Source organism: Nomascus leucogenys, chromosome 13 (genome assembly GCF_006542625.1).
Source record: "Nomascus leucogenys isolate Asia chromosome 13, Asia_NLE_v1, whole genome shotgun sequence".
Taxonomy (NCBI): Eukaryota; Metazoa; Chordata; class Mammalia; order Primates; family Hylobatidae; genus Nomascus; species Nomascus leucogenys.
In genome coordinates, this window is record NC_044393.1 from 72,616,134 (window position 1) to 72,643,901 (window position 27,768).

A 27,768-nucleotide genomic window follows, 5' to 3' on the forward strand; every position below is an offset into this window, starting at 1 on the left:
CTTAAATTACTTCAGAAAATAGGAGCATAATAAATTCCATTTAGCTGCCAACAAATGAGACAGCACAGACCCTGGAAGAGAGAAACAGAAGAACAGCAGGAAGACATTTCAGGGAAAGGAAGGTGGAGAAATAACAAGAACCTTGAGAGCAGCAGGCTTCCACAAAAAAGAAATGACTGCACTAGGAGAGTACATATTTTCTTCCTCCTAAATTAATTATCAAGCCCCTAAGGACACAAATTAAGAATAGCCCTTAACTCTCCGCAAAAGCTACTGTATAGTGATCAACCTTTCTTTTACATAGCACAGGGGTTTTGCTCAGCCATAGCAGCACCCTTATTTCATGCAGAGTTCAGAAACAGGCAGTGGCACTTTCCTGCCCCACTAACTGTTAGCTATCTGGGTATGGAGAAAAAGCATTTAAAAGACACAGCTAACATGGATTGCAGTTTTTTAAGCCTGCAATTGTGAATAGTGTACAAATCAATGGTTATCAAATAAATAAATGGCCTTGACTCAAGGAAAAATATCTTACAGAAATTCAAATGGTCTCTACAGTTTGGGTAAATAACACCCAAAGATATATTAGAAACCAGCTGATGATTTTTGATTCAAACTTCTTGACCTGAATTTCTTCACCTCTGTCAAGCTGTGTTGAGTTTTTTTGTTTTTTTTGTTTTTTGTTTTTCTGATGGAGTCTCACTCTGTTGCCCAGGCTGGAGTGCAATGGTGCAATCTCGGCTCACTGCAGCTTCCACTTCCCGGGTTCAAGTGATTCTCCTGCCTCAGCCTCCCGAGTAGCTGGGATTACAGGCACCCACCACCATGCCCAGCTAATTTTTTTTTTTATATTTTTAGTAGAGACATGGTTTCACCATGTTGGTCAGGCTGGTCTCAAATTCCTGACCTCGTGATCCACCTGCCTTGGCCTCCCAAAGTGCTGGGATTACAGGCGTGAGCCACCGTGCCCAGCCAAGTTTTTAATATTTGATACCCTGTGGAAGTCAATATTTGGTGGGTTAAAATTACTAATTATTTAATGCTTTAAAAAATCTTTAGAGTTAGCCTTTTATTAAGAATGAGGACTTAGTATAGAGTCTATTATAATCTATTAGCTCAATGCTTTGACTGGATAAATTTAAGACTCTATAATTCATTATTCAGAGACATTCTATGCTCAGGACAAAAGGATTAAAAATAAAATATTGGTTCAATAAACCACACAGTATTTGGACTCAAAAAAGTGAAACTGAAACTAAAATATAAAATTGTATTCTCCAAAGTTATTTCCAAATTAAAGGAAAGTAAATGTTTCTCTGGATATATCTGTATATTGTGGTGTTAAATGAAGATCTTCAAATTCACATATGGCACTGGTTGTTTGTTAATTTTGACATCTGAAAAAAACTCTGACCTTGTCTACTTTCAGGGATTAATCATAAGCTATCTTTTCTTAAAAATCAAAAACTTTAGAATAATAAGTTACTTCATTCAAGTTTTATGAAATCAACACTGACTCCTCCTGAATATTAGAGATAATACTAGGCTTGGGGGTGGGGGAGGTTGACAAACATAGTGAAAAACGGACATTTTGTAAGTGTTCGCATCAAAAGACTAAAATTTATCTTAATCATCTTCTTAGTATAGAATCATATACAAAAAGGTGATTTAAATGATTCTGAATTTGAGTGAGATTTTAATTTACTATAGCAGGCTAAAAGCAGGCCAGAAGTCACTGTTAGTCAATATTTTTAAACACTGGATTAATTAGGCTATGTGCACTGACTGGGAGTTGTCGTCAAGTGTAGCTGATCCATATTGTGGTGTGTTCTTCCTGTCCTAATACAAGTCTTTAGTCAAAACTGAAGGAAAATCCCATTGTATCAACTAAAATGTCAATTTCCTTTAAAATTTAGCCTGGAGATTGATGAGATTAATTGGTTTATCAGCTGGGGTAACTGTGGGTTTAGAACTCCAATTCTAAAACATGTGACCCACAAAACGCCTTTGCCTTGATTTCTACAAATTCTTGTGGCTAACTTCATCCTTCCCTCAATTCTCTGCCTTTCACCTTTGTGTGTTACCCTGATCCGTCTGGACATGGAGCCCAGCTTATTTATCTGGTTTCCTCTCCCTTTCCAAAAATAAAATTACATTGCATTTAATATTTCCTTTATTTAGTCACATAACTAAAGAAGTCACAAAAAGTCACACTGTACATCCACTGCCTTCCAATTGTCTCCTCACTTTACCTTACCTATTTCCCTCTAGGACAACTCTTGAAAACCTCCATTTTCCTGGAATAGAACAATTCTTTCTGTACTCAGGATCCTTCAGTCTCAAATTCCACCCCAACAGCTTATCAAAGTATTTACAAAAAAACAAACACACAAAAAATAGATCTTCCTTCCTCCTAGGAATTCTGGTAAACAGAATTTTAAAATTTCTCCATTTCACTTTTTTTTTTTTTTTTTTTTGGTGAGATTTACATAAGACCATCTTAGAGTACCACACCTCATGAGAAAGAGTAGTGGTCATCAACTGACTCTGGAATCACTTTCATATGTTGGGCCTTGATCCATTTATGGATACTCCATAATTTCAAAAAGTTTAAATGTTTATAGACAATGCTAGACATGGGGCCTGGGGTAGGGAATGTTCTGGGCATAAAGAATAGACATTGTGTAAGTATATACAACAATAGAATTTTAAATAGTTTGCAGGAAATAGAAAACAGTATGATGGCACCAGTGGGAAAATTCTGCAGAAGGCTCAGCATCAAATAAAGAAAGGTGACACGCATCTTCCCTATCCATGGACACTCAGAGGCTTCCAGCTCCTTCGAATATTCGTGTTGCCCTGGGCCCATACTCTCTTCTCTGGTGAGGTTAACAGTTAAGTATCCCAGTGATGAAGCAGGATGCAAGATAAAGCAACTTGCTAAACAAATAAATTTATTTCAAAAGATGACTCCAGAGAAGTATGAATATTATAGCTTTCCTACAGTAAATTCATCTTTCCTAGAATTAAGATATTTAAGCATTTAAAATGACAGTATCTACATTACATAATTTCTTGAAACTTGGAATACAAAATTATACAACCACTATTTCTGTTCCTTATTCTTCCTCCCTACCTTCTTCCATAAACATTTATTGACACTGTAGTAAGAACTGTGCTAAGATATGAGGACACAGAGATAAGTGACAACTTTTTTCTTTAAAGGTTCAAAATCTAGAAAGAATTCAGGCATGTAGATACAATAAAGAGTGCACACTATGTACAAAGACAGAAATGAGATAGTCTCATGAGAGCATATACTACAGGCTAGAGTAGGTGGACCAGCATTTGCTTTCTGGAAGAAGAGGCATCTGAGCTTGTTTTACAGGGTCAATAGCTAGCTACTAAGGAAGGAAGGAAAGGATGTTCCATGTAAAGGCACTCAATGCAAAAGGATCGAGAGCACCTGGTCTTTCTGGGGATATGCAAGTAATCGAGCATGGCTGAAGCAGTGTGGGTATAGTATTCAGGGAGAGATGGCAGTGATACAACAGTGAGATAAGTGAGGTTTGAAAACATGAAAATCCTTGTTCCCTAAGGGCAATGAGGAAGGACAGGGTCAGAGTTGTGTTTAGTGAGGCCACTTTGGCAGTGATATAGATAATGGAGAAGAGAATTGAGAAGTGAAACTGGAGGCAGCAGCTCAATTTGGAAACATAAAGAAATCCAGATGAGAAGAAAATCCAGATTCAATTAAGTCAGGGTCGAGCTCATGCACACAAGATAAGGCAAGACCTGTCTCATGACATCCTCCCAGGGGAGATAGGAAGGCCTATTTGATATATGCAGAGTCATCAGGACACCAGGGCAGAGCCTTTTCCCTACAGGCAATGGTAGTGGGTTTGGAAAGGAAGAAGTAAAGAATTAAGGAGGTATTAGGAATCCAACTTACAAGGGATGTAAAGGACCTCTTCAAGGAGAACTACAAACCACTGCTCAATAAAATAAAAGAGGACACAAACAAATGGAAGAACATGCCATGCTCATGGATATGAAGAATCAATATCGTGAAAATGGCCATATTACCCAAGGTAATTTATAGATTCAATGCCATCCCCATCAAGCTACCAATGACTTTCTTCACAGAATTGGAAAAAAAACTACTTTAAAATTCATGTGGAACCCAAAAAGAGCCCGCATTACCAAGACAATCCTAAGCAAAGAGAATAAAGCTGGAGGCATCATGCTACCTGACTTCAAACAATACTACAAGGCTACAGTAACCGAAACAGCATGGTACTGGTATCAAAACAGAGAGACAGACCAATGGAAAAGAACAGAGGCCTCAGAAATAACACCACACATCTACAACTATCTGATCTTTGTCAAACATTACAAAAACAAGCAATGGGGAAAGGATTCCCTATTTAATAAATGGTGCTGGGAAAACTGGCCAGCCATATGTAGAAAGCTGAAATTGGATCCCTTCCTTACACACCTTATACAAAAATTAATTCAAGATGGATTAAAGACTTAAATGTTAGACCTAAAACCATAAAAACCCTAGAAGAAAACCTAGGCAATACCATTCAGGACATAGGCATGGGCAAGGACTTCATGTCTAAAACACCAAAAGCAATGGCAATAAAAGTCAAAATAGACAAATGGGATCTAATTAAACTAAAGAGCTTCTGTGCAGCAAAAGAAACTACCATCAGTGTGAACAGGCAACCTATAGAATGGAAGAAAATTTTTGCAATCTACCCATCTGACAAAGGGCTAATATCCACAATCTACACAGAACTTAAACAAATTTACAAGAAAAAAACAAACAACCCCATCAAAAAGTGGGCAAAGGATATGAAGACATTTCTCAAAAGAAGACATTTATGCAGCCAACAGACACATAAAAAAATGCTCATCATCACTGGCCATCAGAGAAATGCAAATCAAAACCACAACAAGATACCATCTCACACCAGTTAGAATGGTGATCATTAAAATATCAGGAAACAACAGATGATGGAGAGGATGTGGAGAAACAGGAATGCTTTTACACTGTTGGTGGGAGTATAAACTAGTTCAACCATTGTGGAAGACAGTGGGGCAGTTCCTCAAGGATCTAGAATTAGAAATACCATTTAACTTAGTGATCCCATTAGTGAGTATATACTCAAAGGATTATAAACCATGCTACTATAAAGACACATGCACCCGTATGTTTATTATGGCACTCTTCACAATAGCAAAAACTTGGAACCAACCCAAATGTCCATCAATGATAGACTGGATTAAGAAAATGTGGCACATATATAACATGGAATACTATGCAGCCATAAAAAATGATGAGTTCACATCCTTTGCTGGGATGAAGCTGGAAACCATTATTCTGAGCAAACTATCACAAGGACAAAAAACCAAACACCGCATGTTCTCACTCATAGGTGGGAAGTGAACAATGAGAACACTTGGACATGGGGTGGGGAACATCACACATGGGGGCCTGTGATGGGGTGGGAAGCAGGGGGAGGGATAGCATTAGGAGAAATACCTAATGTAGATGACAAGTTAATGGGTGCAGCAAACCAACATGGCACATATATACCTATGTAATAAACCTGCACGTTCTGCACATGTACCCTAGAACTTAAAGTATAATAATAAAAAAAGAAACAATGTATGCTAAAGCAGAGTACTTAGTAAGTGCTCAAAATCACTATTAAATAGTTGACCCAGGATTAAAAAGAATTGAGGAGGTATTAAACAATAGAATAAACAGGTTGCTGGCTAGATGGGGAAGTCAAAAATAATGCCCAGGTTTCTGTCTGGAACAACTGAGTAGATGATGAAATTTCATACAGATAGGTTTATGCTGCAGAACAAGATCAGTTTACAGGTGAGGGGCAAGGGATACTAAGGTGATAGGACTTAGGGTTCATCATGTCTCCTTGAAGTGTAATCTTGGGATATCCAAAGAGCAGTGACAGTAGGCCATTGGATATATGATGTAGAAGCTCCTTAAAGGGATCTGGCATGGAACTATAGGGAGTTCTGGGATGCAGGTAGTAGTTAAAGCCACAGATAAACTGAGATCAAATAAAGGAGTGAAGAAGATGAGAGGAGGGCATTGAGAATATCAAAAATATGGTTTTTAAGAACAAATGTCTTCAAATAATAAGAACCATAGAAACAGAAGCACTACAGGCTAACATCTTAGAGAAATGCACCCCTTCATAGCGGAATTGGCTTTAAATTGTTTGGAAAGACTAGGTTTATATAAGAAAATTGATCACTATGGAAACAGGCTATTCAATGCCAAACAGGCAGTTTGACCACAAAAGTGGTAATTACTTTAGTTTTTTTCCTTAATTATATGTTTTCATGGTTTTCAATAATCATATATTCTTTCGGTCAGAAATTTGAAGTCAGTTAATGATGTGGTGAGCCAAAGCAAAAATACTACTCTATAGCTATTTCTCCCAGGTTGCTTACCATCAGAGCACCCCAGACCTAGATGTTTCGTGACTTTAATACTTTGCATTTTATCACAGTATACAACTTATCTGATTTATATAGCCAATCTAAATCTAAATGAACAGAGTCACAAGAAATGTGTCTCCATCTTTACCTTCATGGCCAATCCCCTTAATTAAGAATGTATGGATTTCATATTACCTATCAATTTTTACTCTAGGCTGCTATTAAAATCTAAAGCTATACCAGAAAAAAATATATATCACATTTTAAGAAATATGTCATCAAAATCCTAAAGAAAATTCATGTAAATTCTTGCAATCTAAGTCTCTTGTCTGGTACATTATTCTACATTTTTAAACTCAGAATACATTCATATTTAAATAGTAGTCACTTCACTAACCTTATCCAAAAAAGCTTGTATTGCTGCTTCCTGATTTGCCATATAAGCAATGTATCTATGTCTCCCAATGGAAGCAATTATCTGAGTCTCTTTTTCCAGAAGTTCACACAGAGCAGCTTTCCTTTCAGCTCCAGTGAAAGATTGGTTAATACGTGTAAGTTCTTCTTGCCGCCAGACTAGAGGAATAACACAATAGACTCCTGAGTTTTTAAAATCCCATTTTTTATGATCACATCCTGACAAGGAGTTTTTTATTTTTACATCAATTTAAACAAAAGTATACACAGATAGAATCATTCATATTGTACACCTGATGCATGAAAAAAAGTGACGAAGTGGAAGCAGAGAGACTTAATAAAAGTAGAGTCAAAGAAACAGAAGCCAAAGGGAAACAGTACAGATGATGTCAAATTATAACTCCAAGTGAGCATTCATACTGCCTAGCATTGACAAAAATATGACTTAGACTTTGTGGCAGCCATGAGCGTGCACTGTTCACATCTCCCTTCAAGAGAGTACCTGTCACAAGGGGCAAAGGTAATTGACAGTTCCAACTACAGCATTTCAGATCTGCTGCCTTGTTGAAGCCGAGGTCATACTCTGCCTACAAAGCTCTCATCAATGACCAAACACCATGTGGGAGTCAGAGCCTGACTGTATGTGCCCAACAGTGGACTTTTCTGTGGTCAATCATATTAGAGTCAATTGTTGGGCTGGCTTAGGCTTCCTTAGAGCTAAGATCTTCCATACCCCATCTTCTTTCCTTCCCTCTCTCAACTGATGAGGTGTCAAATCTCATCTCAAACTGAAGATTTCCTTTTCCTTCCTCTGCTCCCTCTCCCCTTTATCGTTCACTTCCAATTACATTCTGGTGTCTGCTTCCCCAAGGACCCAAATTGATATAGTTTTATGTAAAATTGTTGATTTCAGTCATTTCCTTCATTCACTTAGGTGCTGTTTTCCATTTATTTACAGAACTCTAAATTATAGTCACAAATGTTATAAAGTAATTGCATTTACTGTTTATTCAAACTAATGCATTATGTTATAATAATATTTATGATATTTTAAAGCCCTGGTTACTATCAATAAAAAATGTGCTGCCCAAACTTAAATAAATCAAAATTTCCAAGCTCAGATAGATATATGCATTTTACCAAGTTTTCCATTTAATTTTTACATATACTAAATTTGGAGAAGAAAACTCTTTTGTATCCCACATTTCAAAAATGTCAACATTATTTACATTAACAAAAGAATAGGGTTGGAAATAACTTGAGAAATTAAATTGTTCAAACCCACGTTTAAGAAAATATCCTTCTCTTAGCAGCTTGAACAGGTTTAATTTGCCCACCCTGGTTCTAATACTAGCCTGTGAGGCAATACGGCGTCAGTTTGTTTCTTGGGCCACATGGTATTCCTTTAGGTATGTGAAGGGAGCAATCACCCCCCACTTATGTTTTATCTTCTCTAGACATAAATATTTCTGTTTCTTCAATTGTGCATCATTTGACTCATTTTCTGTCCATGTAAGTCAAGCTCCTCTGATTTATCATAGTACCTCTTAAAATATGGCATACCAAATTTCTGTCAAGATAGAAGCTTCTATACAAATTGCTACCTCCCCTCTCCTACGTCACTGCTAAAACGATAAAAGAAATATGAAAGACAGGAGAAATGAGAGAGACTTAAATCAGTACTAAAAATTTGAAAGGAGTTTATCCCTATGTAAGAAACCCTGGGGAATTTCTAAAAGATATAGTGCAGATACTACCAAATAAATGAAAGACTGTCAAAAAGGCACACAAATGTTGTTAACCAAACTTCTGCTTCTCATCTCAGAAAGTGAACATCATAGCAGAAGATGGGAAACTCCAACTTAAGCAACTCGGAACTAGAGAAAAGGGTAGCCTATCAAGCTATTTGATAGTTTACCATGCTTTAGGAAAGTCTTTGGAAAACTTTCAGAAGAATGCCTAACATTTCAAATCACTGCAGAAGATAATAACAACTATGAGTTTATGCAAAAAAAACCCAAATATTTTAAATAGTGCAAAAAGCAAGATGAGAAAAGCAAAACAAAGCATAATAGTTATGTTTAAAATATGAAATGATTATACAGATATTCTTCTGTTGAAAATAAGATAATTTTGTAAAATTCTAGTGACATGATGTTTTCAGAGGGCACACGTGAAAAAAAGTGACATGAAAGGTGAAATTTAAAAGGTTAGCAGATATGACCAAAAAAGAAAGCAGAAATAGCAATATTAAAACATTAAACTTGGGGGAGAACCTCAAAATTCAGATCTTTTAGGTAGAAGGTGATTTTATGATGAAAGGTCTGATTGTCATGAATGTTTATATAGGAAATCATATACCATCAAATATGTTTTTAAAAAATTCTATCAATTATAAACACAATGTTGGGGAGTATGTTTTATATTATTTAAAAAATAGATAAAATAAAAATGCATTAGTCTATGACAGAGCCAAGTAAAAAAATTAAAAGCATATTTGAACAATGATTTTTAAAAATTAAATTGTCATACATCAAGCTCTGAACACCAAAAGCTGAAAATGTAACTTCATTTTCCAAGTTCAATAAACCATTTATATAGACATATCATATTGTAGTAGAAACTAGAAATGTTACAAACTACATTTTTACCACAAAACAATTAAACTAGAATAACAAAAGTTTAAATAGAAATATTCCAGTTGCTTGTTAACTGAAGAAATATCATCAAAAATAACAATTTAATCAAAGTAAAAAGTATAACAATACAAAGAAAAAAACACTACATGTCAAAATGCATAGGATGCAACAAAATTTTCAACAAGGGAAACTTGGGGAAATTTAGCATAAATAATCCTCAAATGTCAGTCATGTAGCTGTCAAAAGTAGGAGGGATTTATAAAAAGCTGTAATGTTTGTAATAACCACAAGTCTTCTCTGAAAGATCATGTCTTCTGAGTACTTTGCCCATTCTTCATGACTAAAGATTACTGAGAACAGTTTTGATCATTACTCTGATACCTTGGAATATACATCTGGACTGGGAACCCAAACTCACTTAAGCCATGTTTGTGCTATGCTCTGCATAGACATGAAAGCAAAACATGTTGAAACTGCAGCCCACTGCTCATTATTCTGAACAAATATTCCCAGTCACTTTACTCATTGGCATGTATCATAAGTTTCAGTTCATTGCAGGTTTTTTTTGGATTTTCTGAACTATTCCTAAAAATACTTATGTGCCACATTTTATAGTTCTCCTTGTTTATTGTGCCTCTCACATGTGGTTTTTGATTTGCAGAATAAATTCTGTCCTTTCACTTCCACAAGCAGGATGCTCGTGGATTCCTCCCCATAGACAGTAGGCTTCTCTTCCATCCACAGAGGTTTACATAGATTTAGCTTCATTCAACATACTCTCCCATTTCTCACAAACCATGTCATCCTTTCATTACACACAGTCCTTTTCAGTGTGGACTTATCAGCTGGTTTACCACTGGAGGGCTACATTTACTTAATAAGCCATCTAAATCTTTCCTTTCAGATGGAGATTATTATTAGATTATGAGAATAATGAAGCTTTACAGTCTCATGAACTGGCCATAGAATCAAACCAATTTTTTTTCTGAATTCCAAGAAGCCTATTTCTCTGATATGGTTATTATAATTGCCCAAACCCTATTGCTTCATTGCCAATTCAAAACACTCAATAATTTTTCAGCAATTATTATGTGAAAGGACACTGGTTCTATGGTTCATACAAAAGCGAGAATAACATAATTCCTTCTTAGAGGAACTAATATGTTTCCCTGCCTCTCGCTGGCTGGACATACTATAAAATCCTTCCACAGGAACAGAATTTCTACTTCTCTTTTCATTTATCTTCACCTAAAAGCCCAACATTTTCACCATTAGGTTTAAAGACTTCCTTTGAGTAGAACTCTTCTTGGCAGATTACTTACCCTTGTCTTCCATTATATACAACTCAATCAAGTAAAATATACCCTTGCATTGTTATGTCCCAGACATGATTACTTTCTCACTAAGTTTAGGAATAATTCATGTAATTGGAAGCCATATTTGCCTTCTTCTAATAAAAATTTCATGTTTACTTTAAAATCAGTCTCTATGCATTAGAAGATAAATATCTGAGGCCATAAGTATTGTATCTGGCCACTGCCTTTCATAATATCTAGTTTTATAGTTTTATCAGAGTATTTCTTTCTCCTCTCAAATTTCAATTTGAATTCATCCTGGTCAGGTCTAAGACTTGCCAGTCATGTTCTTTAAAAGAATCCACTCTGTCCCTTATCAGGAATACATCATACAGAAACTGAACAGCTTGGTCTGTCCAGCAAGAGGATTTACAAATTTAAAAGCTAAATTATGTTTAGCAAAAAGATTGTAAATTTAAGAGCTAAATTATGTTACGAAAGTCTAAGAAATCTGTGATTGATGAGTTTGTTATTTAAGAGCTGGTAACTTCACCAACCAAAAGAACTTTAAGAACTATGACAAAATCTATATACCAAAAGGCAGTTTATGAATGAAGAGAAAAATTGCTGGCCTGCGGATATAACAGACAATTTATCTGATATGATTATATCAGATAGTCTGATAACTAAGACTATTTATCTGATATAATTATATCAGATTATATGGATGTTCTGCAAAAGTGAATAAAAATGGAATTATATTAGCAATCCTATTTTATGTCCCAGTTTTAAAACAGAAACCTTTAGAATCAATAATAAATTTAGGTAGATCACTAAGTTATTATTTTAGCTATTCTCAAAAAAACTCAAAGAATAATATACTACTCTTCTAGATAAATACTTAAGTCTTGGATGAATCTGGAGATACATAAGTGTGTATTCAAGTACACATATTCATATCCATTCAGATTCTCTATTTTCGTTAGATTATCAGTAGGGCTTTTAAAAAGGAAACGACCCAACCAAGCCGACGAGAAATGAAAATAAAAGACCTTAATTCCGGTAAAATTCTCTATAGATGAATAACTTCCCTGTAAATCTACGGTAAGGGATGAAATATGTCAGCAAAAAGCACTATTTCCCAACTACTAACAAAGAACAGAAAAACAGAAGACACAGGAACAGCTAAACAAAACTGATTTTATATCTAATCTGATGGTTTCTAGAACTATACAGAAGAGACACTGGGTGAGGACAAGAGAGAGTCTGCCTCCTTTCCTAAAATATGTTATCTAGGGATGATAATAAAAAAATTGAGATGCTATATTACTTTACTAGGGCTTCCATAACAAAGTACCATCGGTTGGGTGGTTTAAACAACAGAACTTTATTTCCTCAAAATTCTGGAGGCTAAAGGTCCAAGACTAATATGTCAACAGGCTTGGTTTCTTCTGAGGGCTTCTCAGCTTGGCTTACAGTTGATTATCTTCTGGTATCTTCATATGGATTTTCCCTCTACACATGCCTGTGTCCTAATCTCTTCTTCTTATAAGTACACCAGTTATACTGGATGAAGGCCAACCTGTATGACCTCATTTTTTCTTAATTATCTCTTTAAAAGCCCTTCTCCAAGTACAGTCACATTCTGAGGTAATGAGGGTTACAACTGCAACATATGGATTTGGGGGGAACATAAGTCAGCCCATTACAGATATTGATAACTACAAATATTTTTAAGCAAAAGATATTAAAGGAATTGGTTCATTTGAAAAAACTGATTTACTTTATTTTGTCCACCATTGGCAGTTTTGATGCATCTGCATTTTAAAATTCTCATCACAGACTAGAAGCCTAACTGGAGAGAACCAAGCAAGATTCCAACTAAAAGCCTCTCTTGAACAGTTAAGACAGTGGTATGTATAGAGAATCATGGTCAAAAAGTAGAGACTCAAGCCCAATCTGTGTGTCAAGAGAGGTTTCTGGAAGATCATTACTCCAATGCTGTGTCTGAGATAAGAGTCATTCAGGCAATGAAAGGTAGAAGGATATTCCAGATGACAAACACGGCATAAGTGATAAAGTCAGGGAGCCACACAAACAGCTCGAAGTCAGGACTCTTGAGAGATTCAGCTGGAGAGGTATAAGGAGTCCATCTCCTGGACCTGATTGTGTAGGTGAAGAAACCACGAAAGGGTTTTACGTTAGACTTATATTTTTGATAAATCACTCTGGCCACAGTATGGACGACCAATTACTTGAAACTGAAAGAAAGGAAAAATTCAGATATAGACTAGCTGTGAACATACAGAAATATGTACCCAACAGTGATAATAATGCTTTCCAACACAGTGACATGCACTGAATCCCTGATCTGACAGGTTATTTTTAGAAGGACTTCTCAGCCAAATAAAAAATCCTAGACACCCTTTGAAGCCTTCCCTGACAACTTCTCAACACCCTGGCACAGAAGTCATCTACCTAACTCTGCTGAGTGTTTAGCACTTTATTTCTCTATTAAAGCGATTGTCCCTTCTACCTTGTATGATGACCACTGTGAATGTGACTTAGCCTTGCTACCAAGTAGCTGGTTTGTAGCATAATTAATTGGTACATAGTACTTGTCCTTAGTAAATATTTATTAAATAAGGAAAATAATGATAAAGGTAACTTCCAGTCTAAAGAGATTCGGTTAAAATAAACATGAATCCTTTTTATAATTAACACTATCATATTGAGTACTTACGAAATATGAGACAGAATCTTTACTGTTTTATAGATTTCATTTAATTTGCCCTTTACTCTCCTAGGACTGCACTATACTCTTGAGAAGGTAGAAAGTCAGGAATAAATGAAGGCACGTGCTCTATCAGGACTCCTGGGCTTTGCAGTAGTCCTTAGGATATTTCAAAGGACCTTAGTTGTGTGCAGGTAATAAGCTCATATATAATTTATTGTATTCAGCCTGATAAGTGTTATTAGAACATTGGTAAATTGAGAAAAAGTTCTGCAGCATCACCTTGCCCAAGGATGAGTGATATGGTTTGGCTGTGTCCTCACCCAAATCTCATGCTGAATTGTAATCCCCAAGGTTGGGGGAGAGACCTCATGGGAGGTGACTGGATCATGAGGGTGAATTTTCCCCTTGCTATTCTCAAGATAGTGAGTGAGTTCTCATGAGATCTGGTTGTTTAAAAGTGTGTAGCACCTCCTTCTTCACTCTCTCTCTTTCCTCCACCACAGGAAGATGGTGTTTGATTCCCCCTCACCTTCTGTCACGAAGTTTCCTGAGGCCTCACCAGCCATAGTTCCTGTACAGTCTGTGGAACTATGAGTCAATTTAATCTCTTTTCTTTAGAAATTACCCAGTATCAGATAGTTATTTATAGCAGTGTGAGAACTGGTTAAAACAATGAGGAAAATACTATATGGTCAATTTCAAAGACTCATGGCATAAGTGCTATTTTGGTATAACAGAGAACCCTGGTAAGAACTCATACTCCTTGGAATAGGACAATTGGAACTCTGTGAAGCGATGTGTAGGTATTCATTTACAGCTAAACCCACCATTAATCAAGACATTATTAGAGTGTGCCTGTGATGACATTTTGTCTTAAACCATATGTAGTAACTAATAGTTCCTGTTCTTAATAGAGGACATTATCACACCAGAGAATTTCTCAAACCTAGCAAAAGTATAAACTATGCTTGTGTTTAATCTTTTTTAAAACACAATTTCCATGTCCTCTATTCACCGATAGAGCAAGTAAAGTAAATCATTGTTAAGAGCAGAAATGCCAATATGGCTACAACTTAGAAACTTGCCGAACTTCAATAGAATATTAGCTAACAAGGCACTTTTGGCTGTGACATGTATACACACTTCCATATGTGTATACTGCTTTCATAGTAAAAGCTCTCACTATAGAAGTTACCCATGGGTGAGAGTATTTTAATATTTTTGTCATATAGGATTCATCCAAAGGCCTTTTTAGGTGATTTTCTTTCAGAGTAGTTTCAAATAAGTTAAAACCAATTACCAGCAGTAACTATATCATTAAACAGTAGAATATAAACTTTTATTAATAGTCTGAAAAAAATTTTCTATTATTAAACACATGGACAGCATAACAAACAACTTTCTAAAAGAAAAGCTGAGCTCAGTGGCTCACGCCTGTAATCCCAGCACTTTGGGAGGCCGAGGCAGGCGGATCACGAGGTCAGGAGATCGAGACCACGGTGAAACCCCATCTCTACTAAAAATACAAAAAAAAAAAAAAAAATTATCCAGGCGCGGTGGCCGGCGCCTATAGTCCCAGCTACTTGGGAGGCTGAGGCAGGAGAATGGTGTGAACCTGGGAGGCAGAGCTTGCAGTGAGCCAAGATTGCACCACTCCACTCCAGCCTGGGTGACAGAGCGAGACTCCGTCTCAAAAAAAAAGAAAAGCTGAGCTCGCAAGAAAGTACAGTAAACCCCTACAGGTCAAAAAGCAAAGTCAGGAAGGTAGAATCCATGGTGGGAAGTAGGTACTGACAGCTTCAAGAGCCCTGAGCACATTTGCTAGCAGCTGCTTCCAAAGGCAAAGGGCCTAAAGGCCATGGAAGAAGTGAACAGATGAAAAGGTCTTGAAACTTAGAAACGTTAAGAAAATGTGACTGAGTCCCTACTCCCATCTTCCATCCTACACACACAGAATCAGGAAACTCAAAGAGTCTACCTTCAGTACACACAAAAAATACCCACAGGCCAAGAAGGAGCAATCAGTATGAGGCCTGTTTGGGGAAAATTGCCTTACCGCAAGCCTTGCAAGAATTCCAAACAAATAAGAAAAATATTACAGCTCATAAAAGTTTGCAATGCAATGTTTAAAAATACTGAAGAGAGTTCATATATCCACAAGAAAACATATATAAGAAATATTAATCACAATTTTATTCATAAAAGCCAAAAATGTTGAAGTAACATTTAGCAGCTGGAAAATGAATAAATTGTGGTTATATTTATACAACGGAATCCTATGTGGCAATTTAAAAGAACTAGCCCTATAAGCAACAAAATGGATGAACCTCAGATATAACCTTGAGGCAAAGAAGCCAGAAATAAAATATACTGCAAAATGTATGAAATGAAGCTCAATAACAGGCACAATTTATCTATGGTGATAGAAGTCAGACTAGTGGTTACCTTGCAGGAGTGGAAGTGGGATGCAGACCTATGTATAACATGAGAAAACATTCTGGGGCATAAATATATCCTACCTTTTAATAAGGGTAGTTGCTATATCTATGTCTGCATATGTAAAAAGTCATTAAGCTGTACACTTAAGCCTTGGCATAAATCCTATTTTGATATAACAGAGAACCATGGTAAGAACTCATACTCCCTGGAATAGAATAATTGGAACTCTGTGAAGTGATGTGCAGGTTTTCCTTTACAGCTAAAGTCATTTACAATATGTAATATAGAGTAGGATATTACTCTCATATTTTTTAAATATGAATAAAGATACTACATGAGTAAAAATCAGCAGGAATGTAGAATTCTCAAGAAATTCAGATAACAAAGTTATTTTATTAAAACTATAAAATATTTACTAAAATGGAAAAAATATTAAAAATATAATAAACTTCAAATGAATTTGAAAAATGCCAAATAAAACTTCCACATATTATGTTGATATTTTTTAATTTAAAACTTAGGAAATAGGTTAAACGGGAATTTAGAGAAGCTCCGAAAGAAAATTAGTAAGCAAAAAGATACATATGAAGAAACTGTCCCAAAAGCAGCAAAAAAACCTAAGAGATAAAAGTATAAAATGAAAAACAGTGTTAAAAATGTCAACATACGTCTGCTAGGATTTTCAAGATGAGAAACTAGAGATAATGGAGAAAAGTTAGTATCAGAGATAGTGGCTAAGAATTATCCAGAATTTATAAAAATCACATATTCTCAAGCACATAATGCAACAGAATTCCAAGGAGGATAAAAATAAATGAAGGGAAATTTAAATTCATAATAGTAAACAGATAAGTACAAAAAATAAATAAATCTTTAAAACTATAAGAGGAGCAAATATAAAACAAACAGTGAAAGATGACAAATTTATATCCAACCATATTAATAATCACATTAAATGTAAATAGTCTAAACATCCAAATTAAAAGGAAGAGATCATCTTATTGGATTTTAAAAATAAGATCCAGTTACATGTTGCCTACAAAAATATAAAGACACAAAGAAGTCAAAAATTACAAAATAGAAAAAGATATACTAAACTAACAGTGATCAAAAGGAAAATGGAAAAGGCATATCAATATCAGGCAAAGTAGATTTAACAGCAAAAAATATCATAAGGAATAAGCAAGATCATTTAAATAAAGGGCTCAATTCATCAACAAGACATAGTAATGCTAAATGTTTTCACATCTAATAAGAAAGTTTCACAATACACGAAGCAGAATATGATAAAATGGAAAAGACAAATAGAAAAATTCACAATTACAGTCTGAGATATCAATACCCCTCTCACAATAATTGATATACAAATAAATGAGAAATTTGTAAAAATACAGAAAATTTAAGCAATATTATCAACCAACTTGATCTAATTGCCATTTATTGATCACTACATCCAACCATAATAGAAAGTAAATTCTTCCTACATGCAAACAGAATATTCTCCAATGTAATTTGTATTCTAGTTGTTAAAATAAGTCTCAATAAATTTAAAAGAACTCAAATTGGCCGGGTGCATTGGCTCACGCCTGTAATCTCAGCACTTTGGAAGGCAGAGGTGGGCAGATCACCTGAGGTCAGGAGTTCATGAGCAGCCTGACCAACATGGAGAAATGCCATCTCTACTAAAAATACAAAATTAGCCGGGTGTGGTGGCACGTGCCTGTAATTCCAGCTACTCAGGAGCCTGAGGCAGGAGAATCGCTTGAACCCGGGAGTCAGAGGTTGTGGTGAGCCAAGATCATGCCATTGCACTCCAGCCTGGGCAGCAAGAGCAAAATACCGTCTCGGGGAAAAAAAAAAAAAAAAAAAAAAAAAAAAAAAACCTCAAACTTCAAATTATACAAAATTACATTCTCTCATTACAATAAAATTAGAAATCAATAACAGAAAGATATCTGAAAAATCCCCAACTATTTAGCAATTAACCTACTTCTAAGTATCCCATGGGTCAACAAATAATCAAAAGGATAATTAGAAAATATTTTGAACTGAAAGAAAATTTCAACTCAACATATCAAAATGTGAGGATGCAGCTGAAGCAGTACTTAAGGGAAAATTTACAGCACCAAACGCCTATAATTAGGGAAGAAGAAAGGTCTCAAATCAAATGACCTCAGCTTCCACCACAGGACTAGAAGACGAGTAAACTGAACCAAAGGTAAGCATAATGAAGGAAATAAATAACAATAGAAATTAACAAAATGGAACAGAGAAAAAGAACTGGGAAAAATCAGAGAAAGAGTAATAAAACTGATAAATCCCTAGGCAGACTGATCAGGAAAAAAAGGAGGAAACACAAAATTACCAGTATCAGTAATTGAGGTAACATCACTATAGATCCTATAGGTATTAAAAGGATAACATGGAACATTATTAACATCTTTATGCCAATAAATTCAACAACTCAGAAAAAATTACCAATTCCTTTAAAGACAATAACTATCAAAGCTTACTCAATAATAAGGCACATGAATACCCCTATATTTATTAAAAAATTGAATTTATAGTTTAAACCTTCCCACAATAGCATAGCAACGGCTCTCTCCAAAAAAAAACCTACCTTACTAACCTCTTCAAATCTCCCCTAGCCCTTCTTATACCTTTTATCTTGCTAAGCGACCCATGAGCCAAGAAATAGGTCCTATTTTACTTGGTTTGTAAATTCTTTATGAGGGAGAGAGAGATTGACTCTCATTGACTCTGGTATCTTGGTATCTCACCTATTAGAGCCTCAGTCAAAAATAAGGCAGGGTGATAGCACCCTCCAGAAGGGCTAAAATGAAAAAGACAGAAGCGTCCAATGTTGGAGTGGATGACAGCAATTAAAACTCTCATACTCTTCCATACGAGTTTAAAATGGTACAACCTCTAAAAAACCATCTGGCAGGATTCGCTAAAGCTGAATTATGTATATATCCTATGAACCAGAAATTCCACTGCTAGGTTTACACCCTGAGAGAAATGTGTGTGTGTGTGTGCGTGTGTGTGTGTATATATATATATATATATATATATATATATACACACACACAAGTAGTACTACTACAAACATCTTTTGGTGAAAATATATATATATACACACACATATTTGCCAAAAACTAGTTGGGGGGACAGGGAGGAGGGGTGGGAAGGACCAAATCCACAGTAAAATGGATACATAAGTTATGGCACATCCATGCAATGGCATACAAAGGGCAACTACTCACAACAGCAAGGATCGGTCTCATGACATAATATTGAATTTTGAAAAACAAACAAAAAATTCTATTCTGCATAATTCTACCTATATAAAATTTTTAAATAGACAAAACAACCCCAATTATTCTATTTAGAATATGGGATACTTAGCACCTCTTTTTCCAAGTAATGGCCCTAGTGACAATTCAGAACAATAAAAGAGATCACCCTCAACATACTGCTATAAAAAGACATAAAAATCAAATATTATTGCCTGGAGATAGCCTCATCTTTGACATATTACCTTATACAGCTAAGTTTATTTTCTTAAATTGATATCATTTTGCTTTTATTACTGAAGAACAGACTACCTTGAGGAAAAATTAAGTTTCATATTATGAATTATAGCTCAAAGTATACAATTATCATTATGAGCCACAAGAGGGCAGCAGTTCCAAGGAATGGAGTTATGAATACGAAATGAATTACAGAAAAGCAACATAAATTATTGAACTTGTGAACCACAGATTTTTTAACAGAACTTAAAAATTATTATTCCAAGGCTTTTAATTTGGAATTTTAGGACTAGAAAAACCCGAAAGATGTCTCTTTTATATAAGAAACTTCATGTATTTCATTTTCCTCCATATATAAATCATATGTGGACTTACATAAAATGCATCTGTTCTACTTTAGTATGAAAATTCTGTATAAAATCATTTGCCATAAAACAATAGCTCACATATGCATAGGTCCTTGTACTTTTTAGAATACTTTCATAAATGTAATATTTTATACTTTTTACTCTATTAAGCCCTCTGAAGTAGACATGCCAAAAATTATTAATTCCTTTTTATAGATGAAGAAATCGAGGTTTAGGAGAAGTGAGAAACTTGTCCTAATTAACACCACTAATAAGTAGAACAGGCAGAAGCTCATTCAACATATTTTCTATTATTTTGCACAGTTGTCTGTTAACCATACAAAAATAACAATGGTATCCTTTAGTCACATATGAATTTAGAATATTATTTTAATAGAGCTCTGCTCTAATAGAATGTTAGTTTTAAACTTGTCAATAAGACCTTTCATAGATACCTGGCTAACGATGTTCTCTATTGAAGTGCTGACACTTAATAATCTTTGTTATCATCTGATAGAAAAAATGGAAGTAGAAGTGAAGTTTAAAGTAAAATAAGCAGTATTTCCAGAGGACAATGATTAGGATAAAAGGGAAAACAGACACACAATTCTAGGGAGCAGGCTTAACAGTTACCTCAAATACTACCATAGTAGTTGTAAATATTTACCATAAGCAGTAAATATTCCTAAAGCCACTCAATTTTATGTTAAAAATGAATTTATTAATATTGTTTATTAGCCCTAATGTTTAATTATATTATTTTTGGTAAATAGCATATTATCTTATAGTTATAAAAACAGACTCAATATCTGATGCTTAAAAATGTATCCAATTAGAAAGGAAACTGCAACTTGAGGAACAGAACATATAACATCCACAAAAAAAATAGTATGTAATGAAACAAACGAGTGGAAGAAAATTTGCTTAGTGTTATAAATAATCAGAGAGAAGTCAAAAACTATTTCTTTGGACTAAAATATCCCATTCAACTACAAAAGCCAATTGAGGCTATTTCTAGGTTTTAAATTTTTCTGTCTTCATAAGGGTCTAATTTCTCCACTTTCAGGTATCTGGTATATTAAATAACTCTTCTGCTCCAGTTATTTCCACCTTACCAGGTACTGCTGGCAAAACAGAAGCTAGAGACAGTTGCATTAGTACAACCCTGGGTTTCTTCCATTCATTCATGCATTCATTCACTCATTTTACGAACATTTGTTGGGCATATGAGCTAAGCACAGTAAAAGACAGCTCATCAAAAAATAAATGAATTATTCCCTCATGGCAGAAATAAATGTTAAACAAAAGATATATTATTACTAAAGAAATAACTGAGACTGAAGAAAAGATGTAGTATTACCAACTGTGCTGATATAAATGAAAAGTTTCAGGTGAAATGAGGACCATAAGATGACAAAAGGATATCTAACTTATGTTGTCATTCACAAAAATCTTTAAGGAGGAGACATTTAACCTGAGATCCAAAGGTGAGCAATGGAGAAGCACCTCCAAGAAGGGGAATGGTGTATCTACTGCCTGGGTAAAGAGTGCCTGGCTTGTTCAAATAACCGAAACTTTTAATTTATCCATGACTAGCACACACACTGTAGAAGAAACAAGGTATAAAAGTCAAGGTGTAGAGAATATACATTTATATAGTATTATTAATAAGGGGGAATTTAAAAATATTGCCAAGCCCCTTCTCTAAAGAGGAAAATCAGACAGGATACTGGATTGAGGGATTAAAGAACAGCTCAACTCTGAGTTCACAAATTCCCAAACTACAAGAAAACCAGATTACACAGTACTTTCTCTCTTTATCTCACATGAACGAGGATCAAATGAAATAATATACTAAAACTGCATAATTCACAAAGCAGTATGTACATTTTAATTGTTAATATAAAAGCATTTCTAACTTCATTTCAGCCTTAATTCTTATTCCAAATATAAAGTGGTATTCATCTTTCAAAATTCTCTACTGCAAATTTCCAAGACATCTCCCTAAAATAATAACACCTTCCTTTTGTCTGCAGTAAATCTGTTTTTCCTATTAATGAAAAATTTTAAAAACTTTTTGCAAAGCCTGTGTCAAACTTACATTCTAATGCCTTATAAAGAAATTCAAAATCTTCATTTGTTTTAGGATTATGCCTCCGGTGATAGTCCAATTTTATCCATTCTTCTTTTTCTCTTATCTTCCTTAGTTCTTGCTGTGTTTCCCATTCCAATCTTAAGTTTTTCTGTCTTCTTAAATTCTCTACGAAGATTTTAGCATGCCATTGCCTGTAGTAAGTCTGTATCACTATCACCTATAGTTAAATTAAAAGGAAATAGAAAGTGTCTATCATCAACTGTTTGATCAGACAATAAAGGCAACGATTATTTCAATTCCAATTCCACAACAAAATAACTGAGTCTAGTTTTAGCTCTAAATACATATTTTCACAAACACTAACATAAAAAACAAGTATAATGCATGTCACTGCTATTTGACTTTGAAATCTCACAAATACACCTTCACAGAAGGATGTTTGTACAATACTTAACAGAATAGACTCTGGAGTAAAACTCAGTTTGACTCTTCCTTCTGCCACTCACTAGTTGTTTGATTTGGATAAGTTACTTGCCATCTCTATGCTTTAGTACCCTCATGTGTAAAACAGTGATAATAAGAGTATACATATAAAGTGCTTAACCCAAGCCTGGTACATCATGAGTCCTCAATAAATACTACTATTGTTATAAATATTAATTATCTCCATCTTATCTTAAATGCCACTAGTTTAGGCTCATGTTTACAACAAAACTGTATTTCCTAAATACACATCAGGTAGGTATGTGTGGAAACCACCAAAGGCAGGTTAGATAAAATAGAGACTGAAACAAACAAATATTTATTAACTTGTATGAAACATGAATATGTTTGAAAGTACACCATAGTACTAAACCCTCAAAAAGTTTATGATATAGCTGAGAGAGTTTATCATTTTTTTCTGAGAGTTTATAATTTTATTAAACTCATAAATAAAAATAAAATGTGAAGAGGCCAGATTAAGACTGATGATAGAGCTTATGCTGATGCATCCCTTAGTCTCATCCTAATGCCTAATAATTATAGAAAAACTATGTAAAGCAGATATCGACAAAGATACTAGATCAAACTGAAGGGGTCCCCCAAAATAACAGAAACTTTGAAGAATCCCTTCAATAAAAGAGGCTGGTAGAGTTAATTGAAGAAAGAGTCTGTAAGCTAATCATTCACTGGAGAAGCAAGTCAGAAAATACAGAAGGGGCTCTAGGACTGCTCTAAGCCGAAAACTGATGGATGGTCTGAGCAGAATGGCCACTAACCAGGTGACTTTAAAAACTGCAAAAGGGATAGGTTCCTCTAAAATAATTAGGCAAGGAACAACAGAGATATGTGTCCCTAGGCAAGAGTGGTGAGTGTCCCAGAAGGTGACACCCAGGATGAAAAAAAAAAAGCCCCCTATCCAGAAAACTACGTTTCTCGCATAATCAAGCTTTACATGTCCCCTAAAATCATGGGGTCACACTGGGTGAACCAATATGCTATTGGCACATTGGACATTAAGCATCTCAAACACATCAGCAGCATCTAGAAAATTATTAGCAATGCAAATTTTCAGGCCCCACCCCAGAGCTATTGATCAGAAACTCCTGCGGAAGCACAGCATTCTATATATTCATGAGCCCTCCAGATGATGCTTATAGCAGGGTTTTAGAACTACTAGAGTAAATCAAAACAAAACATAATACAAGAGCAGACTAGATATAGTTAATATTTTCACAGAGAAAGGAAAGGCTATCAGTATAAAATAATATAATGAACCAAGAAAAAAGACTGGCAAAATTTTTATTTTTGAAATTAAAAAAATTAATAGAATATGGATTAGCCTGAGTGCTACTAAACTTGTTAAACTTATTTAAAACACCCAAACACAGTTGTTTAAACAACACAGAAGTTTTTTCCCTTTCACGTGACAATCCAGGGATTAGCAAAGCAGTTTAGGGCTCGTAGGAAAGCTCTGTTACATTTAACGAATGGCTTCCTACTCATATGTCCCAGATGGCTGGTCCACTTACCATCTTCCAACCAGTAAATAGAGGGAAAAGGAACAAAGAGCATTTTAAGAACGATAACTGCAAGTGGCTCACATTGTCCCTCACATCTCGCTGTCCAGATCTTAGTTATACGGCCTCACTGATACACAAGGGAGGTGATGAAATGTGGTCATCAGTGGAACAGCCACATGCTTAGATAAAGCTTTACTACAATAGGAGAAGGAAAAAATGACAGAGAACTAGTAGTTTCTTGTAAGCTGATCTGCAGAATGTGTAGAACATAAGAAGTACTAAGTAGGTAAGAAAATTAGGTGAGAAAACCTTTTAGCATGCAGGACAAAGGCTTATAAAAATTTAAATGAATGAATGAAAAATAAGACACATGAAAGATAAATCCCAGCATTCCAAAATGTTTCTTTTTTTTTTTAATGTTTCTTTTTTTTTTTTTCTTTTCAGGCAAAGTCTCACTGCCACCCAGGCTAGAGTGCAGTGGTGTGATCTCAGCTCACTGCAGCCTCCGCCTCCTGGGTTCAAGTGATTCTCATGCTTCCCCTCCTGAGCAGTTGGCACCACAGGCACGTGCCACTATGCCTGGCTAATTCTTGTATTTTTAGTAGAGACAGTGTTTCACCAAGTTGCCGAGCTTGGTCTCCAACTCCTGGCCTCAAGTGATCTGCCCACTTCTGCCTCCCAAAGTACTGGGATTACAAGCATGAGCCTCGGCATCTGGCCTCATTCCAAAATATTTCTGAGATAAATTCCAGACAAAATGAGGCTGAAACTTACTGGGCTGCATTCCCAGACAGCTAGGCATTGTAAGCCAGAGGATGAGATAAGAAGTCAGTACAAGATACAGGTCATAACGACCTTGCTAATAAAACAGGTTGCAGTAAAGAAGCCAGCTAAATCCCACCAAAATCAACATGGCGACAAGAGTGACCTGTGGTCATCCTCACTGCTACACTCCCACCAGCACCAAGACAGTTTACAAATGCCATGGCAATATCAGGAAGTTACCCTATATGGTCTAAAAAGGGGAGGCACGAATAATCCACTCCTTATTTAGCATATCATCAAGAAATAACCATAAAAATGGGCAGCCAGCACTGGGCAACCCTCGGGTCTGCTCTGTCTGTGGAGTAGCCATTCTTTTGTTCCTTTACTTTCTTAATAAACTTCCGTTTACTTTATTCTATGGACTTGCCCTGAATCAGTTCTTGTGGGAGATCCAAGAACCCTCTCTTGAGGTCTGGATCAGGACCCCTTTTCTGTAACATAACCACTAGAAAAAATAAAATACTTATTTCTGAACTATGACAGAACAAAAAAAGAAACATTTAATCAAACCAACAAAAAGAAAAGGCTAAAAAAAGCATAAACAAATAAGAATAATTAGTAAATAAAACAGAATGAAATAGCAAGAATGAGTCCAAAAATATCACTAGTCACACATAATATCATCTTTCTTGAAACAAGAAAGATTTAAAATAGTAAGCAGTGAACTCAAAACCTATTAAAAAAATAAAATAAACATGACCTAAGTAGAAAGGAATCAAGGTTAAAAGAACTTATTAAACAGAAATGTACTCCCTATACCAGCTTTTAACAAATTCCTCTGTTTACAGGTCACACCTCACTTCCACCTCCCACAGAACCTCCAATTCACCTTTCAAGACTCTATGGGGCAAATCTATTTGGTTCTTGATGCCATCCTCGTTGGCAGGCATTTAGATTTTCACTTCCTCTGCTCTAGTAAGTCAAGTTAACATTTCTCCATCTGCTTTAAAACTTCAAAAAAAAAATACAACTCACATTTACTCTTCTCATGTATTCTTTGTCCTTGTATATTTATACTTTTATTCTTTCAATATCATTTTTTGGAGTTTGGAAAATGACAGAAATTTCCATTTCCTTACCTAATATCCACTTTGCCCTACTTTCTCTTACTAAGATCTCAATCTCATTGAGGAGCATTGATATGCCACTTAAAAATTCATTTATCACACACTTTTGCAGTAGGGATAGTCACATGACATAGTTCAAGCCAATGGGATGCAAGCAGAAGTCACTGGGTGGGGCTTTCCGGGGAAATCCTTGAAGGTGGCATTCATGGAACATGCTGGCTTGACTTTTCCCTTCTTCTCCCATGGAATGCAGGCATGATGAAAATTAGTCAACCATTTTATCTTCATACAGTAACAAGCTCATGATGAGCTTAATGGAGTAGAAAAATGAAAGGAGTTTATGATTCTAATGACATCATAGAATCACCACCCATGCCCAGTATAATAAGAGAGTAAAAATTAATTTAGACTGAGAAAGTAAAAAATTGTCAGGCTGGAATAACAGGCACTAATCAGGTCAGCTACAAAATTAACAAAAATAGTATTTCTCTCAAGGACACTCTACAACTATAAAATATTTTAACAATCCCCTTCTTTGAGTGACTGCTATTTTCTTACTCACTGAGAAACTTTGTTCTCTAAATTCATAAACTATCAGAAACTTTCCTGTTTGAAATTAGATCAGTAAGAAACAAACATTCCACTCTTGCCTAGAGGTTTTATGTCACTGACAGAGAGAAGCAGCCTCAATTTACAACCAAGGTGCTGAACTTCAGAGAACTTCAAAGAAACATTTCCCATCTCTTTTAACTTTGTTTCCAAAGGAACATGACCTTGGACTACTTCACAGTCCAGACCTAATGTTGGCCCATTTACATACACCCTTGTTTTGCATTGAGACTATCAGAATACTGCTTCCCTTAAATCCCACTCAAACTTCACTCTTCCCCAAATTATATAACTCCATATATTCCTTTATTTGGCAAAACCTAGTTTGGACTGAAAAAGTAAAAAATTATCAGGCTGGAATAACTGGCACTGATAAAGCCTGCTATAAAGTTAGCCCCATGGTTACCCTGGTATACTGTCTCCTTCAGGGCAATTAAGTCAATAGACTTTTCACTACAAGTATTTTTCTCTAAAGGTCTTGGGCTGAATAGCCTAGCTCCAGATTTCTTGTCATTTGAAAAGCAAAATCTCTTAAAGTCACTGCTTTCAGGTCGTTTTTACTCCCACTAAATTGATGGTAGGAGGTAGATCAAATAGGTTCAAAGTAAAAGAATGAAAAATGAGAGACCATGCAAAAAAATAAAACAGAGTTGGACAGAGTTGGAATGGCTATGTTAATATCAGAGAAAATCGACTACTGCCCTATTTGGTTTCAATTAGTCTCGAAAGTTCCCTTGGTGATTCTACTGTGACAAGAGTTAAGGCCAAGGGACAGCAGTGTTGAGAAGGCTAATAATGGCCAAAGGCAATACACAAAAGAAGCTGGGTTTCCCTAAGAGAAAAGGAAGGATTAGAAGCATTTAGGATTCTGGTTTTTTACATGGGGGAATACTGGAGATAAAGACTGCTTTGTTAGCAGTGAAATATGACCCATACTCATGAGCATGCTTTCTCAAGCAAATGTGACTTGGAGAAACAGACACACTCGGAACAACTGGCTTATATATCAAATTTTTAGTATTCATCCACAATAAATGTTATCTCACCGCCTTTAGTCTTTGAGCATGGTATTCTGCTGCTGAAAAATACTTTCCTGGTGTTACCAGTTTATCAGTCATGTTTGATACATATACACCAATGTTAGTCATCTGTGTGGATGTTGTACTTGTAGTTTGTTGGAGATTTTTTTTCTGAAAAACTGTCTAAAAGAGAAACATTAAAAATTAAAATAAATATCCCCTATATACACACATAAGGGAGTTTTTCTACATATGTAAGTTAATCT

At 35.4% G+C, this 27,768-nt stretch overlaps 1 protein-coding gene across 1 annotated transcript in view; it reads right to left on the reverse strand.

The window, feature by feature from the left end:
* Positions 1–27,768, reverse strand: part of IQUB (IQ motif and ubiquitin domain containing) — a 71,693-nt gene that overhangs the window by 20,851 nt on the left and 23,074 nt on the right. Inside the window, exons 6-8 of the mRNA XM_003261262.3 lie at positions 27,530–27,685; positions 21,986–22,196; positions 6,878–7,053 (exon numbers count right to left, since the gene is read on the reverse strand). Coding sequence (XP_003261310.2) covers positions 6,878–7,053; positions 21,986–22,196; positions 27,530–27,685 — 543 coding nt within the window. The remainder of the gene's footprint in view (positions 1–6,877; positions 7,054–21,985; positions 22,197–27,529; positions 27,686–27,768) is intronic.